This window comes from Sarcophilus harrisii, chromosome 2 (genome assembly GCF_902635505.1).
Source record: "Sarcophilus harrisii chromosome 2, mSarHar1.11, whole genome shotgun sequence".
NCBI classification, from domain to species: Eukaryota; Metazoa; Chordata; class Mammalia; order Dasyuromorphia; family Dasyuridae; genus Sarcophilus; species Sarcophilus harrisii.
This window is the reverse complement of record NC_045427.1, coordinates 180,985,000-181,005,258: the sequence shown is the minus strand read 5'-3', so window position 1 is coordinate 181,005,258 and position 20,259 is coordinate 180,985,000. Positions and strand designations below refer to the sequence as shown.

Genomic DNA, 20,259 nt, shown 5'->3' with positions numbered 1-20,259 from the left:
CAGTATTCTTCCCCTCTCAGGTAGCTGTCATCTTTAACAAATATTTTTAAGAGGAAAAATTGAGAAAGTCCAAAAACCTGTGTAATGTGTAACACGGGTGAGGAGAGGTGGTAGAATCTTGTTAGATTACCTGTTTATTTGTGTCTGTGTGGGAGGTGAGTGGGTGGGGTTTTTTTGTTTTGTTTTCACTGTGTAGTTATTGTGTATATTGTTTTCTTGATTTTCCTTACATTAATTATATAGTACATGAAGATCTGTCCATGTTTTTTCTTGTTCATCACATTCATAATTTGTTTTTATAGCAGTGACATTCTATTACATTTATGTACCACATTTGTTTGTACATTCCCCAATTAATGAGCATCTACTTTGTTTCTAATTTTTTGCTGTCACAAACAAAGCCTTTATAAGTATTTTGGTATATCTGAGGATTTTTATTTATTTATTTATTGAAAGTTTCCTTGGAGTGTAAGTCTAATAATGGGATCTCTGGTTGAAATGATATGAATATCTTAATTACTTTATTTGCTAAAGTCCATGTTGCTTTCTATAATCCTATCACCGTCTCACAACTGCATCAACAATATACTAATTTGTTTATCATTGTATACTCCTTCAACATTGGAAACTGCCATTTTCCTTTAGTCATCTTTCTCAATTTACAGAGTGGAAAGTGAAAACTAAAGGTTACTTTAATTTCCAAAATACCAATCACTCCCATGTTACCATGAGGAAACCTAAGAACAAAATAAAATATGGGAAACCTTTAGATTGTTTTCAGATTTCTTCTGGTGGCAGGCTCTTTGAGGAAGGTTTTTGTTTCCTCTATATATCAGTTTATGTTTTCTGAACACTGAGGTTCATGGACAGATTTCAGAACTGAGAGAAGATGAATGAAAACACATACGTGTATAAATGTAAAGTCTATCTACCTATCTCTTTTCATCAATCTCTAGATGAAATTTAGTATTTTTTTTCATTTAAAAATGTTACTCTGAAGTGTCCATAAGCTTCTGCAGCTTCACAATTGGGTCCATGATACGTTTAAAAGCTTAAGAGCCAAGACCGATCCAATCTCTTTCATTATTTTTCAGATTAAGTTTCATTCCAAATACAATGACCATTAATAAAAATTCCCAGTAATTAACGTACTAAGTTTCAAACAATTTGCATTTCAGTACATTCACAAGAAGAGCATTCTTTTATCGGGGTAGGGGTAAGCCGCTGCGGACACGTTGTTGCCCCAAATAATAAAGGATTGCTCCATGAAATAAACTAAACCGCGAACACTGGAACAAGAGAACACAAGGCAATTACAAATTCATAAAGTAACGGAATTGTAATGGTCTCTGGAGAGTTGAAGACGGGATGTCATCTCTGGCAAATCTTCCAAAACAGCAGATGGAAGAACGGCAGCAGGCGGGGCCTGGGAGAGGCGGGGCCTGAGAGAGGCGGGGTCTGAGAGAGGCGGGGTCAGCAGGCGGAGCCTGTGAGAGGCAGGGTCTGGGTGGGCGGAGCGCCGTAGGTTATTGATGACGTAACGGCGAGCGACGCAGCCCTCCTAGGCCCGCTCTGGCCGGTGCACGAGCAATTGCTTTTGGCTGAGAAGATGCAGCCAGAGTCTGATGCTTTGTCGCTGGGATTCCACCGGGTGTTCACGGTCAGTCGGCCCCGGCCAGGCCCCGGGATGGGGTGGGGAGCTGTGCTCTCTCCGGGCTCCGATTCCTGGGAAGGGGGTGGAGGGAGTGGGGCGCCCGCGCTGGAGGCGAGAGGAGCAGAGCCGCTTCCGGGGAAGGCGGGCGCTGCACGCGATCCCCTTCCTGCAAATGGATCGGACAAGCTGCTCGGATCCGTCCCAGCCCTTAGTCAGGCCCTGTAGCAAACGACCAGTGTCGGAAGAAGTCACGGATATCCTCCTCTCCGCCTTTCCCCCATCCGTTACTGAAGGAGAGCCAAGTGATTTGTGGAAGGTTCAGTGGGCCGAGGACTTGGAACCCAGACTGAACCTTCCAGCTCCCTGGGCCTCGGTTTCCCATCCGAAAGATGCAGTGAACTTCTTTGGGCCATCCTGGCTCTGTGTTTGTGAGAGGCTGAGCCACGCCTCCGTTTCCGCCTGCTGACTTGGAATCTCATTTGCCAAAGGAGAAAATTAGGGCTCAAGAGCTTGTGCCATTTAGAAATGAGAAAGAGTTTAGAGAAAGTTTTTTTTTTTTTTTTTTTTTTTTTTTTTTTAACCCTTGCTCTGTCCCTATCTTGTAATGGGTGTTTAATAAGTGTAGGTGTTTAATTTAAAAAAAACCGCTTGGTGATTGGGGAGAGGACTGAATTTGTCAAAGGTTGTGAATTAAAATCCGGGTTTGTGACTTTGGGAACATTACTTAGGATCTTATAAATTCTGTTTTTATCTTTGTGACTCTACCAGTCGCTTTGAAAATAATAACAAAATGCTTCTTAAATCAGATACTTGTTACTAAAACAAAACACTTGTCAATAAAACACTTTCTGAATGGAATGGAATGGAATCAGAGCTTTAGGGACTCAGGTTTAATACTTTGCCTGGAGTCACACAGGTATCAAGGATTGATCCTGGATGCAATACTCTGTACGCTGTATCAACAACAGACTTATTTTCTCGGTTTCCTCATGTTAAAATGACTGGTGACAATTAAGAAATTAGGAAGAGGGAACATTTTGAGAGCAATATTAATAGTTAAATTTTGAACAAGTTAAGTTGAAGAGATGCAAAACTAGAGTTAGAAAAGTTATAGCTGGACGAAGAGTAATGTCTGCTTTATGCCTGACACAGTGCTAACTATTAGGGATACAAAGATAAAAATAGATCTCTGAGATCAAGGGTTGGATTAGGGCAGACAACAATGTATAACTGTCTGTAGATATAGATATAAACATAGAAAATACAGGGATAGGAACTGTTGATTTTTATAGGAAATTCCTGGGTAAAAAAAATTCCTGCTACACCATCTCAGGTCAACTCTTTTTCTCTGCAACTTTCTGGTATACTGAGAATTTAAATTACTTGCCCAGACTCACACTGCCAGTGTATGTCAGTATGTCATAGGTGGGACTTGAATCCTGTGGCCTTCAGGGCTTCAAAGATGAAATAGATGCAAAATAAATGGAAGGTGATTTTAGGAGAGAGGACACTAACAAAAGCTTCATATAGGAATTAGTGATTGAAGTGACTTGAAGGAAACAAGATATTCTAAGGAGTGATGCAGGAGTGAGTTCATTCCAGATCTGTACAGTCAGAGCAAAGGCATGGAGATGAGAGATGGAGTGTCATGTATGAGGGATATTGAAATGTCTGTTTGGCTGAATCAAAAACTGCAGAATTGGAGTATTGTATAATAAAAAAAAATATATATATATATATATATATATATAAATAATAATAAAAAGGTAAATTTGAACCACGTTGTGAAGAATTATGAATGCCAGACCAGAGGATTTTATTTTTTTATTTTTTCTTTTATCCTAGAGACAATGAGAAGTCTCCAGTTTACTGAGAAGGCAAGTGATAAATTCTGAATTATGCATTAATAAAATCACTGGCATTTGTGTACCCTATGGATTGAAGGAAACAAAAAAGGAAATTGTTGTAGACCAGATAGGAGATGAGGAGGGTCTAAAATTCAAGTGCTGGCTGTATTAAGTAGGGAAAAAATAAAATGTGAGAGATGTAGAGATAAAACTAGTATTTGGCAGTTAAGTGAGGAACAATGAAGAGTCAATTAGTAATGCTGAACCTGTAAATTTGGTTGACTGGAAAGATGGTATATATAAAAGAAATAAGGAATTTCCCAACAAACTAAATGGTTAAATAGGTAAGGGAACTTTAGTGACCTAATGAATAAGTTTCTGGCCAGAGTACTAAGGAATTACAGGTGTCTTCTTTTCATCTATAAACCAGAAAAATTAGACTACATGCCTCTTTAATATTCTCATATTTGATTTTTTACAGAGGTAAATTTTAATTTAGCATTGAATAGCTAGTTTAGTTATTCTAATTAGAATAAGAATAATGCCATTCCTATTGCAGAAAATGGGGTGGAATGTTGACTTCTTTACTTGATAATCTTCAAGCAAAGACTACTGCTTTTAATGAAAAGATGATTCAACATAAAGTGCCATTTGGAATAATTGCTTTTGATGTCATTTTCAATCAATAAATAAACAAGCATTTATTAAGCACTATGCCTTTTATTATGCTTAACACAGGGATACAAAAAAAAAGTTGGTTTTTTTTTTTTTCTCAAAAGGACCTTTCACCTTTTTTGATTCTATGATAAAAATATCATCCAGTCCAATGGGGGTTGCGAGCTTCTAGAAAACACATTTTGAACATTATATATTCTATTATTAATTTCCTTCTGGTTCATGCATTTTTAAATAACATTTTTCTAAGAAAGTGGTTCATGGGTTTAACTAATTTGCCAAAGGAGTCTATGACATAAATTTCCCCTCTTATTTCCAGTCTAATTTCCTCATTTGACATTGGAACAAGATGTATTTCAGAAAACAAAAGAATCCATATCATAAAACTAGTCTTTTGAAAAATTGGTAGGCAATATAATGTGAAAGTACCCTGACCTTGTAATTTGGATACCTGGGTTTAAGTATTAGCTATTAGCTTCGATTTGGAGTAATTCACTTCATTTATCTGAGACTAAGTTTCCTTATCTGTTAGATGAGGGTACTGGACAAGATGATGTTTAAAGAACTTTTCTTTGTCTAAAATCCAGTCCAATTAAGATACACAAACCAGTATTTCTGTGGCATAAAATTTGCCTCTCCCTCAAAAGCCTGATAGAGGTACATCTAATTGTAATATATTTAGTAACATAATGTAAATGAATGAATGGAAAAGCTTTTTAAAAAATATATATTTAATATATGTAAAGCACAATTGCTAGAAGGAGATAGAAAAAATGTCTTGCTCCTCTTAATTTGCTTTATACTTTCTATTACCTCTCAAACTGATGCCCCATTTTCACCCTACATTAGTGTATATGCTTTAAAGTAGGATCTTCAGATATCATGATGCTTTTTTGCAAGGCACCCACCCTTTACATCCTTAGTTCATTTTCTGTTGTTTTTTTTTTTTTTCCCCTTTGTCTATTCTTTCTTCCTACCCCTCTCTTCCTAGTGTATGTTTCTTAAACTGGCTAGACTTATGAAGCATCACCAAATATCAAAAGGGGCATTTACAAAGATTTTCCCCACAGTTTAAAGTATAAGAAGTATTGCCCAAGCAATGATTCAGTTATTATACTGCATGAGGACTGATAACTGGTCTATTAATACCCAATGTTGATTTGATAGTAATAAATTTATGATGTTTATTTCTTATATTACAGCAAACTGACTGGTCTGAGCCATGGTTACTGGGACTTGTAGGCTTCCACATACTTTGCTTGTTGCTCACATACCTTACTTTCCAACGATATCGACTTCAGATTGGCCATTTCCTGTGTTTGGGTGAGTGGGGAAAAAAAAGTACTTGGTAGCTAAGCTATCTTATGTGAGATGTTAGATGTTTCCAGTTTCTACAGATGGTGAAGATATTCATAGTGAAGTGTAGTGACCCTCAGTTCTTGAAGGGTGTGATGATTCCAGATTGATAATCCCTATCAAGTTGTAAAGGTTTTAAATAGGATCCCAATACCCTGTGGCATGTTTGTCATATAAAGTCACCAGCCTAGATGAAATTTAGGAAAAATAAATGTTACCAGAGTATGAGCCAGCATATTTTTAGCCAGAGCAACTTATGAAGACTCTCTTCTAAGAAGTAAAATTACAATCTATATTGGTAGAGAAGAATATCCATACTAATGAATTATGAATCATTTAAGTATTGAAATAGGTAGTAGACATTTTATGAAAATACCCAAACCCACTCAACATATTTTTAATTATAAATTTAATTTATACAAATATACATACATATATATAATTTAAAATGTGTGAATAACTTATAAGTCCAGTACCTTATACATAGTAAGTACTTAATAAATCATTGTTGACAAGTTCAGTTTTATATGCCATATGTACTTAAATGCTTATTGGAAAATAAATTAATAAATCCTATAGTTAAGTAGACAGTATATTGAATTGAGTGACTATACTTTAATTTATTCTACCTAGTATCTTCCAAATTTTTACTTGATACTGTACTGAAGAAAAACTGTTTTAAAAAAATGCACTATTTCTGCCATTGTGGACAGGCTAGTCATACATTTAAAACTGCCAGATTACCAACGTCTTTCTTTGTTTTCCATTCCCACATAGTAATCCCGTCTTCATTTTTTTTCTATATAAAATAAGGACAATTGTTGATGAAGAGTACAGCTATCTAATCACAGATGGGTTAAAATGTTGAAAGGCAGTGTTGTATAGTGCATAAAGACCTGGCTTTAGAATCAGGGAGATCTAGTTTCAGTTCTCACTAGCAGTTTGACCATGGGCAAGTCACCTAATATCCTAGGCAACACCAAGACTGTTAATGCAGAGAAAGTGCATTTCTAATTAATGAATGGGTTTCCAAAATGGAATTTCCTCATATACATGAAATCACAATTTCAGAACCTTTCTACCCCTGATAGAGATAGATAGATAGATGGAAGGAAGGAAAGAAGGAATTTTGTGTTAGAATATTACTGCTCAACCAGCATGGTGTTCTGTATTCTTTGCTATGTATAGTGCTCAATAAATAAAAACTATCAATAGACTAATGATAGTTAATAATGACTAACATTTATATGATACTTACTATGTGCCATGGCCTGTGCCAAGCTCCTTGCAGTTAATCTCTCAAACCTTTACTGTTAGACATGCTTTTTGAGTAATGCAGGTTGGAGAAGGCAGCATGGTGTAAGAGTTGAATTGTAGGTCCAGCTGTATCTTTAGTATATCACCTTGAGGAGATTAATTAACATCTCCTTAGTGCCTTCATTTGTAGAATGAAGAAATTCAACCAAATTATCTCTAAAATCTTTGTTACTTCTAAATCTTTTAATATTAAAGTTCCTGCCAGTGATGACTAAGACGAGTCATGCTTTAGCTCTATATGAGGCAACCAATGAACTCAGTGACTAGAGTCTGGACTGGGAGTTAAAAAGACCCAAGTCCAAATCCATCTTCAAAAGCTATGTAATTCTGGGCAGATCATTTAGCCTCAGTTTTGTTTCTAATTTTTCAACTCTACAACGAGGTTAATAACAATACCTATTTCACAGTGTTGTTGAGAGGATGAGAAAGTAGTTGTAAAGTGTTTTAGTATGGTGCCCAATATATAGTAGGTGCTATATATATGTTATTATTCCCTTCTCTTCATCCTTTCCTCTGATTATATAGAATTGTTTCCTATAAGACTCTTGATATATTCAATTTCTTATTTTGGCATTTTTCCTTATGCTATTTTAAAAGAAATTTAGCTCTTTAAAACTATATTTTATTTATTAATACCTTATAGTACTTTTTAAAATATTCATGTCAAACTCATTTTTATTATGACTTGTTTTCTTTTTTTTTCAGTGATTTTAGTCTATTGTGCTGAATATATCAATGAACTGGCTGCTATGAATTGGAGGTAAAAATTATTTCAGTTTGTATGTTTTTGACATGGCACTTTATAAAATTCCTCAGTTTCTCCTATGTTAGAGTTCTAGGAGCTGTTTCCAAAATTTTTCCATTTTTATTGATGCTTTAGAGCAGAAATGTCAGACTCACTGCCCTTGCCAATCCAAAGTCCCTCCTATGGCCTGAATGAATTGAAAATGTAAATGGACAATGTATAACATAATAAATGAAAATACAATCTGGCATAATGTTAATATGAGATTTTCTAATCTCACTTCCATCCCCCTTTTTTTCTAACAGTATTTAGCATTCCTGCAGTGTATGAACTGCCCATATATAATCCCTCTTTTTTGTCAGCCTAACTTCTTTTCTGACCAGACTTTCTGAATTTCTTTTATATTATTCCTTGCTTAGCAATTAGTGCTACATTTCCCTCTTCATAGGCCCATTGTGCAACTGTTTCTTTCCCACCTTGAATTGCCTCCAGTTTTAATTATTCAGATATTATATATAGTACCATGACTTGTAGTTATAGCTATCCTACATCATGACTTTCCCTTTCACAGATTCAATATTTTTGGGTCAATATAAGGAATTTAATGGGGAGCTTTACAAAGCCATAGACAATATACAAAGGCAATAGATGACAGAGAACAAGTTTAGAAATACATAAAAGATATATAGGGGTTGTTTAACATCAACACATTTTATCATTTCTTACCATAATAATTAATGGTTCAAAGGAAGGGCCAAAAATTTTTCTGTTAGATTGTCCAGATCATGGCGGCTTCAACCCACTAATCTCCAGGGCATCACCAGAAGAAACCATTGTTAAACAATTGTTAAACAGTTTCTCAAATGCATTTCATATTATTCTGTTCTTCTGAAATAATTCTCTACCAGGGGTATTATATTATAGTGTCTAAGCTAATTACTTATCTCTTGATTTCTAGATAATATAATTCATTTGATTGCCTTTGATAATGGGCCTAGTACCAAAGGAAAGATAATAGAGGGAAAAAGAGATCCAGAAATTGGTTTTATGATGTGATAATACACTGGTCCATGTAGTACTTTAGATGATTTTGCTGTGTGGGGGAAATTTTTAAAAAAGTTTTTTCCAACTAACATTTTGCTGTTTTTGTTTTTTTGTTTTTACATATAGGTTGTTTTCTAAATACCAGTATTTTGATTCCAGAGGGATGTTTATTTCCATGGTTTTTTCTGCACCATTGCTATTAAATGCTATGATCATTGTGGTACGTGTATTATAAAATCCTAAAGTTTAATTTTATCTTTCAAAATTTATTTTCAGTTACCTGTATTGCTCACAAATATTTTATTATTTAGATTACATGGGTACGTAAAACATTGACTGCAATGACTGAGTTGAAGATCCTGCAACAGAAAAGAAAAGCAGGAAGAGAAAGGAGGAAGAAAGCAGAACAATGTAAATGAACTTTTCATTGAGTTTTCTAACATTTTCTAGCAATTTTCTTTGCTTTGATATTTGTGTATCATGCAGTAGAATATGCTTCAGTGATACCTTAGTGGGTTCATAATTTGAAGCAGCCATATATTCTTTTATTTCAGTGTTTACTGTGATAAAAGAAAATACTCAGTTCACTTATTTAATGTAAGTTTTAATTTAATATTAAATGATACTGTTTCCTAGAGCTATAAAATTGCATTATATTGATGTCATTATTATTGTAGTCTAAAGATAATCTGAATAATAAACCTAGCTCTGTAATTTAACTAATTTCAGAATCCATCTAACCTATATCTGTATTTATTTAGAAATTTCCAATTTTGTTTAGTTATACATTGATTTTTATATCATGGTATTGATCAGCCATTTGTAAGATTCATTTTGGCCACATGCTGAATCTATGTTCAATTATATTCTCCAATTACATTTTAATCTGTTTCAGGTTTACTCAGCAGTGTTATGAACTTGCTGCATGTTTGACACCTCTGATTTTTGTGCTATAACTTCTAAAGTATTAAATCTCTTTATATCTAACATTTAATAATGATCTTTGACAAAACTGATAGGATGTAGCTTATTGACATGGTTAATTTTCATGTAAACTCAATAGTGTCCTTTTCCCAAACAAACTTTAATGTCTTAAGATAATAATCTTTTGTGTTTTAAATTAAATTTTAATGGACTGCTCCTTAAATTATAATCCCATTGTTCACAAAAACTCTTTTTGTATAGATTTTTGTGCCATCATGACCAAATAAACCCATGAAATGTTGAATAAATTTTAATCAGTTTTAAAATATTTGTTTAAAAAAATATGTGCTTGAAAATGCTTGAAAATTATTTTAAAATGAAGTGATTAATACTTTTGTCCCCAAAATCTTAAGCATTAATTCACTGAGACTTTTAGAACACTTTGTATAATTAAGCATATCTCAGAAAATTCTAAGAATAGGATAATGATAGAACAGCTCTCCATTTTCAAAGCCTTATTCTTTTAGAACATGTCAAAAAACAATCCATTTAATAGCTTTAAATAAGATGTTTAATCATTCAATTTTTATAAGGTTTATGTTTGAATTTTCAGAATTTGACCAATCAAGAGAAAGTATCATTAATTTTATTTTTAAAGAAACCTATATAGTGTGATACACCCTGCATTGTAATCTCATTCATAAAGTAACCTTTCGTGTTTCAACTCAATTTAAAATTGCTTTATTTACATAAAGAATAGTGAGAGGTAGTTGTGGAGGAAAAGTATAAAAATTCTTCATAAGGCAGAGTGATAGAGAGCTGTGTTACTGATAATAGTAATACAATTTATCTGATGCCTGCTATGTCCCAGATGGTGTGCTTTACAGATTTTATCTCATTTGATCATCAACATCAGCCTAGACTGGTAGATGCTATTATTTGGTGATGAAGAATGATGAAGAAATGGAGTTACTTGCTCAGGGATACACAACTAGTAATTGTAAGAGGTTGAATTTGACATCAAGTTTTCCTAATTCAAGGTTTGTTTATTATACTACTTACCTGCCTTTTTTTTTTTTTTCTTTAAAAGTTCCCTCACCTCCCGCCCCCCCCATTTTAAAAAATAAAGTGACAGTTCTTCAGTTTTTTCCAGAATGGGGGGAAAAAAAAGTCTCCTTAATATTCTAGAAATAAAAAAGATAGATGACTGAATTAGAGAATCTATGTGTGAAAATCTTAAAAGCAAAATAATCTCTTATTTGAAAATTGAATCCCACATTGTTGAAATACCTGAATTTTTCCGTTATCATTAAAAACATCATAACCACAAATATCCATAGTTATTTATTGGATATTAGCTTGTCATTTTACAGAGTGGCTTAGCTTAATTTTTAAACTAAGCAAGAAGCATTTAACTTGTAAGTATTTTATTAGCTCTCTGATATGTGGTGTCATAGTTCTTAAGGATATTCCTGGGCATTGAATATGAAATAGTAATGTAAAGAAATATAATGTCATTATTATGGCTTAATTTTTAGTGAACATAATCCAGTATAATTAGTTTCAGGTTCTTAATATATAGGATCCTGATAATTTGCATAGTTTTTCAGTAAGGCTTGAATATTAAATGAATACATGACCATAATATTCTTCAGAAATTGCTAATTTGGGATGCTAAATGAGTCCAGAGAGGAAAGAGAGTTAACAGACTATACAATTTGCTCAATTTATACTCAAGAAAGAGAACATTTTTCTTATGTAACATTTTAAAAGTATAAAAAAGTTGTTAAGAGATTGATACCAATAGATATCAAATTCAGTAATTAGATCACTGTAATAGAAATGGAAGTAGCTAATGGGAAAACAATAGCAACACTATTTGAATTTTTAAAATCTTCATTTTTATCTTTGTATTAGAGTGATTTGGGAGCAAAGTAATTTTTAAAATGAAAGTTGTGCCTATTCTCTATCTCAAAGCTATAGATATATGGATACAGATAGTTGACTTCACTAAAAAAAAAGGAAGTTTAGAAAATATGAATTGCCTCTGTAAATTAAATCTCATTTATGTTTTACTTGAATGTTTATATGAACCTAGAATTACCTTGGACGTGATTTGAACCCTTACTTTTAATATAATGAAAGTATTCTTGACAAATTAAAAACTCTGCAAGGATTGAGAAGTGTTTTACTAATTATATTTAGGGGTTTTTTTTTGTTTTTTTTAAATTTGTTTGTTTTTTTTCCGTATCACATTTATATTGTCAGGTTTGTCATTAAGAAATTCTTTTAAGGATTTTAAATTTGAAAAAGCAATTAGATCATTTGATCTTGTTTCCAAAGCTGTTTAATGTTTTTATATTTAACTATCCATTATAAATCTCTTGGTGTTTGGTTGTGGTTATTGGTAGAAAGTATCCTACAAGCCTAACTTCCTAATTAAGCATGTAAAAAGATCATATGCAGAATCTCACTGGGTGGCTCTCCTATTCATAGACTCTCTAGTATCTCTTTTGTAAAATACAAATTCTTCATCCTGACATTTAAAGCCATTTCTTATCTGACTCTATCCTAGAATTATTTCATAATATTTCATTTCATGAATATTTACTCCAGCTAAGCTGCTACTGTCCTTCCTTTATGCTCCTGCATAGGCTGAACTCCACCTCTTTTCTTCCATGCCTAGAATTAATTCCCCTCCTACTTATCCTCTTCCTTTGAGACACTTTAGCTTCACTTAAGACTTATATGCCATTTTCTAAGGGAATTTTTTCTTTATTACCCTATTAGTGACTTAAGCCTCAAATTGTTGTATTTATCTTTGTAAATCTTGTGTCCTGCAATGGAATATAAACTTTTCTTTTTCTTTTCTTTTTTTGAGGGAAGTGATGAGTAGAGAAAGAGTTGTGCTGAATCAGATATTTTTGTGGCCCTTCCAAAACAATGATATATTATTATGTAAATCTATACTGTCTTGTATTTATATTTTAATGAAACAAATATATTGTTAATAAATTTTGATATGTTTTCTTAAAATTCTGTTGAAACAATTTTATAGTTTTATAAGTTGTGATTATTTTGTGTCTGTGAAGATAGGACAAGTTAATAAAAAATTTAATTGTTAAGTAGTTAAAAAAAAATCTTTAGACTGAAGGCAAATTGCATTGGTGGTGTTTGAGTTACAGAGTTTTGAGATGTTTTAGGACTTAGAAATGCAACAATAGCTTAGTGAATTGACAGCTGACTTTAGATTCAGAAAGACCCAAGTTCAAATCTTAATTTCTGGTAAGTATTGGTTATATGATCATAAGGAAGTCCCTTAACCTCTCAGTACCCTAGGCAATCAAGACTTTATGTTTCAGAATAGTTAACTGTGTGCACCAATAGAATAAATTTCCTTACAGATAATTTTCTATATAAAGAAATCCCAGGTTTGAGTCAAAAAAAAAAAAAAAAAAAAAAGTTTTGGAGAAGCAATGTGGAGCAATGGAAAGATGACCTGCTTTTGTCAAGATGAAGGTTCAGATTTCTTTCTGTGATGCCTGATCTCTGTAACTTTAGGAAAGTCAGCTTACATCTGGATCTCATTTTCTGCATCTATAAGGGAATTGGACTAGTTTCTGAAGTTCTTTCCTAGATCTATGAACCTGTGAACTACCAGCACTTGCCTACTAAATTTTCATTGGTGACTTACATACTGAAATAGTGAAGATATTATACCAGTTATAGATAAGAAAATTGAAATTGGTAAAGACTCATGATCAGCACTAGTCAGTTTCTGAATCTTTGAAATAATGTCTTGTGAGTTATATAAGTTCACTATGTATTTCACCAGATGGTTGCACAGGAATAATTTCATAAACCTTGAAGTGCTAAATAAATATGTCATCATTTCTTAATATTTGGACATGAAAGATGGCAGCTTTGCTTCTTGCTAAGTTTATAACTGAGCAAATAAGTTCATCTCAGTTTTTCTGCTTTATGGGATTTGGATGAGGTGACTGATATCTTAAAGTCCATTTGCAGATCTAATTTATGATATTCACATAGGTTATCTAAATGTCTTGCTCCCCTCCTTGCCCCCCCCAAAAAAAATTTCCAAAGCAAAAAACGATGTTAACTTCAAAATACATTGATAGGATTGAAATTAGAAATTATTAAACTTGTTTTAGAAAAAAAAATAAAACACTTAAAAATAAGACTTGGCTATTCTTATATGAGCTTGATTAGGCATCAAAGACACTATCATCTACTACATCCTGATCCATTGCCAGTCATCTTGACTTTTGTCCTGCAATGAAGCAGCAGTAGGATTCAGCAGCACTTACGAGGAATCCAAGCAGCTTTTCCAAGGAACTACAATGCTCATCTCCTGGCTTAAAAAATACATAGATGAAGGGATGGAGCCAAGGTGATGAAGAGTAGACACTATTCTATCTAACCTTTGAGCTTCCCTCAAATCAATAGCACATGAAACTTCTGAATTGTTTTGGAGTGACAGAACTCATAATTATTTGAAGTACAACAAATTTACACAAAAAGGTACTTTGGAAGAACTTCAGAAAAGGTCCATTTCAATTAGGCAGGGAGAGAGGCTGCCAGGTCCAGACTACAGTGCAGGGAGCCTGGGGCAAAGAGCTGGGGGAGCCAGGGCGTTGTGGTGTCCTCATAGCCAGGAATTTTATGCAAGCCTCTTGGGCTACTCTATCCTGGTTGTAAGCTTGCCGTTAAACAGATTTGCTATGAAGCACCCAAAGGGCAAATAATGAGCCACAGAGCCCTGGAAGAACATGGGACCTGACCACACCTGCCCAGTACCAGAAGTCAGTCAGCAGAATCACCCCAGGGCAAACTAAAGCTGTTGTTGCCCTTTAATCTTAACAGCAGATCTCAACTTTAAAAAAAAAAAAAAGATGAGCAAAAAGAACTAGGAATAGCTTTTATGAAAAAAGAGAATAGACCTCAAACCCTGAAGATCCCAAAGGCAAATCAATTCCAGATGAAGCCCCAAAAGATGATATGAATTTGTCCCCTTTTCACAAGGCTTTCTTGGAAGAATTAGAAAATGATCTTAAAAAAGAGTTAGAAAAAAAATTGGGGAAAGGAAATGAGATCTTTGCAAGAGGATACACAAAAGGAAAACCAGAAATTATCTGAAGAAAACTCCTTAAATAGATGATAGAATGGAAAAAAGCGTATACTTCCTTTCAAAATAGAAATGAAAAAAACCAATTCATTGAAAAAACAAAATGTGTGAAATGGAAATAAAAAAACAAAAACATGCAATGAACAAAACACTTCATTTAAAAGTTCATTTGGCCAAATGAAAAAGGAGATTTTTTTAAAAAGCTAATGAAGAATTCACTAAAATTCAGTGAAAAAATTCACTAAAAATTAGAAATTAACAAATGGAAGTTAATGACTCAATGAGACTTTAAGAATTAGTCAAACAAAACCAAAAAAAAAAAAAAAAAAAGAAGAAAATGGAAAAAATATACAAAATAAATAACTAATTAGAAAAACAACTTTCATGGAAAATAGATAGAGAAGAGACAATCTAAGAATAATTGGTCTTCCTTAAAATCATGATGATAAAAAGAACCTAAACATAATCTTTCAGGAAATCATCAAAGAAAACTGCCTGTATGTCCTAGAACCAGTGGGTTAAATAACCACTGAAAGAATTCACTGATCAACTCATGAAGGAGACCCCAAAATGAAAACTCCAAGAAACATCATAGCTAAATTTCAGAACTATCAAATCAAGGAGAACATATTGAAAGCAGCCAGAAGGAAATAATTAAAATACTGAGGAGCAACAATCAGAAAAGCTAGAAAAAGAACAAATTAAAAATCCCCAATTAAATATCAGATTTGAAATTCTGAAAATAAAAGGGGAGGTTAATAAAATTGAAAGTAAAAATAAAAATTATTGAATTAATAAAACTAAAAGTTGGTTTTATGAATAAACCAACAAAATAGATAAATCTCTACTTAATTTGATTAGAAAAGAGAAAGAAGAAAACGAAATTGTTAGTCTCGAAAATGAAAAGGGAGAACTTTCCATGAATGAAGAGGAATTAGAACAATAATTAGGAGTTATATGTCAATAAATTTGATAATCTAAGTGAAATGGAGCAATATCTATAAAAATATAGATTGCCCAAATTAAGAGAAAAGGAAACAATTTACTTAAATAGTCCCATTTTAGAAAAAGGACAAGCTATTAATCAACTCCAGGGCCAGATGGATTTATATGTGAATGCTACCAAACATTTAAAGAACAATTAATTCCAAAACTATATAAACCATTTGAAAAATAAAGAAAGAAGGATTCCTACCAAATTCCTTTTATAGCACAGATATGTTGCTGATATCTAAACCAGGTAAGATGAAAACAGAATTATAGAACAATTGATACAGAATACAAAATGGAAAATATCGATGCAAAAATCTTAAGGTATTAGCAAAGAGATTTCAGTTAACCACCCCCAGGATAATAGGTTATGACTAAGGAGGATTTATAACAGGAATGCAGGTCTGGCTCAATATTAGAAAAAATATTAGCATAATTGACAATGTCAATAATCAAAGTAATAAAAATCACATGATTATCTCTCTAGATGCAGAAAAAGCATTTGATAAAATTCAAAGCCCATTCCTATTAAAAACACTAGAGAGTTTAGGAACAAATGGACTTTTCCTTAAAATAATCAGTAGCATCTATTTTAAACTATCAGCAAGCATCATATGTAATCGAGACAAATTAGAATCATTCCCTACAAGATCAAGCGTGAAACAAGGTTGTCCACTATCACCATTACTATTCAATATTGTATTTGAAATATTACCTTTGGCAATAAGAGAATTTAAAAAAAGGTTAAAAGAGTAGGTAAGGAGGAAACCAAATTATCACTCTTTGCAGATGATATGATGGTATACTTAGAGAATCAAATAAAAAATACTAGAAACAATACCCAACTTTAGCAAAGTTGCAGGATACAAAATAAATCCACATAAATCATCAGCATTTTTATGTTACCAAGAAAATCCAGCAGCAAGAGATACAAAGAGAAATTCCATTTAAAATAACTGTCAAAAATATAAAATATTTGGGAATCTACCTGCCAAGGCGAAGTCAGGAACTACATGAGCAAAATTACAAAGCACTTTCCACACAAATAAAGTCAGATCTAATCTCTTGGAAAAATATCAAATGGTCTTGAATAGTGGACTTGAAAAGCTCAAGTTAATATATAAAAAAAAAAAAAAAAAATGACAATACTACCTAAATTAATCTACTTATTTAATAGTGCCATACCAAAATCCCAAGAAATTATTTTAGATATCTAGAAAAAAAATCAAAATAAAGTTCATCTGGAAGAACAAAAGGTCAAGAAATTCAAGTGAATTAAAGGGAAAAAATGCAAATGAAGGCCTACCTCTGCCATTCCTAAAACTAATGCAGACAATATTAGAAGGAAAGCAATAAATTGCAAAAAAAAAAAAAAAAAAAGTTTACATTTAAGCATTCTGATAAAGGCCTCATTTCTAAAATATATAGAGAATTGACAAATTTATAAGAATTCAAGCCCTGGTTTGATTGATTTTTTTAATTGATAATTTTAAAAATTTTTAATTGATAAATGGTCAAAGGATATGAACAGAAAATTTTCATATGAGCAGGGCCAAAAGATCATTATATACTTCAACAATAATACTATATGACCAATTCTGATGGACCTGGCCATCCTCAGCAATGAGATGAACCAAATCAGTTCCAATGGAGCAGTAATGAACTGAACCAGCTATACCCAGCGAGAGAATTCTGGGAGATGACTGAAAACCATTACATTGAATTCCCAATCCCTATATTTTTGCCCACCTGCATTTTGGATTTCCTTCACAGGCTAATTGTACAATATTTCAGAGTCCAATTCTTTTTGTACAGCAAAATAACGGTTTGGTCATGTATACTTTTTGTGTATTTAATTTATATTTTAATATATTTAACATCTACTGGTCATCCTGCCATCTTGGGGAGGGGGTAGGGGGAAGTAGGGGAAAAATTGGAACAAGAGGTTTGACAATTGTCAATGCGGTAAAGTTACCTATATATATATATATATAATCTGTAAATAAAAGGCTATTAAAAAAAAAAAGAAAGAAAAGAAAATTTTCATATGAAGAAATTGAAACTATTTCTAGTCATATGAAAAGGTGCTTTAAATCACTATTGACCAGAGAAATGCAAATTAAGAAAACCACAACAAACTTCTCAGACTGGCTAAGATGACAGAAAAAGATGATGATGAATGTTGAAGGGGGTAAAACTGAGACACTAAATACATTGTTGGTGGAACTGTGAATGGATCCAGCCATTCTGAAACAACTTGGAACTATGCTCAAAAAATTATCAATTTTTCCATACTCTTTGATCCAGCAGTGTTTCTACTGGGCCTATATCCCAAAGAGATCTTAAAGGAAGGAAAGGGACCCACAGGTGCAAAAATGTTTGTGGTAGCCCTTTTTGTAATGACAAGAAACTGGAAACTGAGTGGATGCCCATCATTTGGAGGAGAATGGCTGAATAAGTTATTGTATATGAATGTTATGGAATATTATTGTTCTATAAGAAGTGATCAGGAGGATGATTTTAGAGAGGTCTGGAGAGACTTATATGAAATGATACAAAATGAAATGAGCAGGACCAGGACATTATTGTACATGGTAACAACAATATCATATGACAATCAATTCTGATAGGCATGACTCTTTCCAACAATGAGATGACAGAAGCCAGTTTCAATGCTCTGGTGATGAAGAGAATCATCTACAATCAGAGAGAGGACTGTGGGAACTGAATGAGGATCACAACATAGCAGTCTCACTCTTTTTATTGTTCACTTGGATTTTGTTTTCTTACTCATTTTCTTTCCTTTTTGATCTGATTTTTCTTGTGCAGCAAGATAATTATATAAACATGTTTACATATATTAGATTTAACATTCATTTTAACATGTACAATATATATTGGATAGCTTGCCATGTAGGGGAGGGAGTGGAGGGATGGAGAGAAAAATTTAGAATGCAAAACTATGCATTTTCAATATTAGGGTCAATGTTGAAAAATCATCTGTGCATATATTTTGAAAATAAAAAACTTTAATTTAAAAAAAAGAAAAATTATACATAAAAAATGCCCAAATGCTCAAATATTATGTAAATGTTAGGTCAAATAGGAAAACAGAATTATGTTCATTAAACAAGCAGAACAACAACAACAAAAAAGAAAAATAATATTCAAAGTAAAATAAACAAACAAAAAACAATATAGTGATCCAAGACACTTCCAATAACTTTGGATGGAAACTGCCATCCACATCCTCAATTCAACACAGCATGAAAACGGATATAGGTTATACATGTATAACCTATTGAAATGAGGGAGATAAGAGAGGAAGGAAGGGGAAAAAAATCAAACAAAATGAATGTTGAAAACCATCTTTACTTGTATTGTAAAAACAATATACTATTAATTTTTTTAAATTAAAAATAAAAGGAATCATTACTAATCAATCTCCTGTTACAAATGGGAAAAATGAAATCTATGAGCAGGAACCCAATGAGTGGGACAAACGAGGTAAAGACCTAACATTAGAATGTGGCCTCAATCTGTTCCCTATTTATCAATTGAGACTTTGCAATTACAAGTTGAGATATAGCTAAAAGCTGCAGGGGCTGTGTGGGTTTAAATTGGAATTCTGATTCTGAAATTGTATGAGATTATTATTAACTAGTGCATGCTAAAATTGTGAACTTGTTTATCCTGGTATAATGTGTTCATTAATATTGAAGTATTGCTTCTAGAAATTTAAATCTGAATTTGATTTGATTTTAAGTTTAAAAAAATGGATATTGAAAAAAAGTTCTCTGGTAACTTACCTAAAGAGGCCACATGCTTCTATCTCCTAATTAGACCATGTTGCTTTCTAAATTGTATGTTGGGTAATTTGTAAAAATTGTATGAGCTACACTTTTAACATTTTGTTTATCCTGCTATATAAATAGTATATATTTTGTGAAATTTGGTCCCAAAACTTGGCTCTCTTCAGCAATGAGATGCTCTAAACCAGTTCCAATTGTTCAGTAATGAAAAGAGTCATCTACATCCAGAGAGAGGACTGTGAGAACTGAGTGTGATTCCCAACATAGCATTTTCACTCTTTTTTGGTGTTTGCTTGCATTTTATTTTGCTTCTCTCTCTGTCTCTCTCTCTCTCTCTATCTTTCTCTCTCTTTCTCTTTTTACTGGTTTTATTTGATTTTTCTTGAGTGGCATGATTGTATAAATATGTATACATATATTGGATTAAACAGATATTTCTACCATGTTTAAGACATATTGGACTACTTCCCAGCTAGGGGAGAGAGAGTATGGGGGAAGAAGGGGAAAATTGGAACACAAGGTTTTACATGGGCTAATGTTGAAAAATTGTCCATGGATATGTTTTTTTTTTAATTTTTAATACCTTTTATTTACAAGTTATATTCATGGGTAATTTTACAGCATTGACAATTGCCAAACCTTTTGTTCCAATTTTTCCCCTCTTTACCCCCACTCCCTCCCCTAGATGGCAGGATGACTAGTAGATGTTAAATATATAAAGTACAAATTAGATACACTATAAGTATACA

At 32.8% G+C, this 20,259-nt stretch overlaps 1 protein-coding gene across 2 annotated transcripts; it reads left to right on the top strand.

Moving 5' to 3' along the window:
- The first annotated feature begins 1,513 nt into the window (after positions 1-1,513).
- TMEM18 (transmembrane protein 18) lies at positions 1,514-12,593 on the top strand. Of its 2 annotated transcripts, XM_023495446.2 has the most exons (6): positions 1,529-1,660; positions 3,500-3,531; positions 5,379-5,499; positions 7,555-7,609; positions 8,765-8,858; positions 8,950-12,593. In XM_023495446.2, the coding sequence occupies exons 2-6, from the start codon at positions 3,505-3,507 to the stop codon at positions 9,055-9,057; spliced, it is 405 nt and encodes a 134-aa protein (XP_023351214.1). In that variant the 5' UTR covers positions 1,529-1,660; positions 3,500-3,504; the 3' UTR covers positions 9,058-12,593. The 2 variants fall into 2 exon arrangements, with proteins under 2 accessions (XP_012396188.1, XP_023351214.1); XM_012540734.3 differs by lacking the exon at positions 3,500-3,531 and having other exon boundaries at positions 1,514-1,660.
- Positions 12,594-20,259: the final 7,666 nt, after the last annotated feature.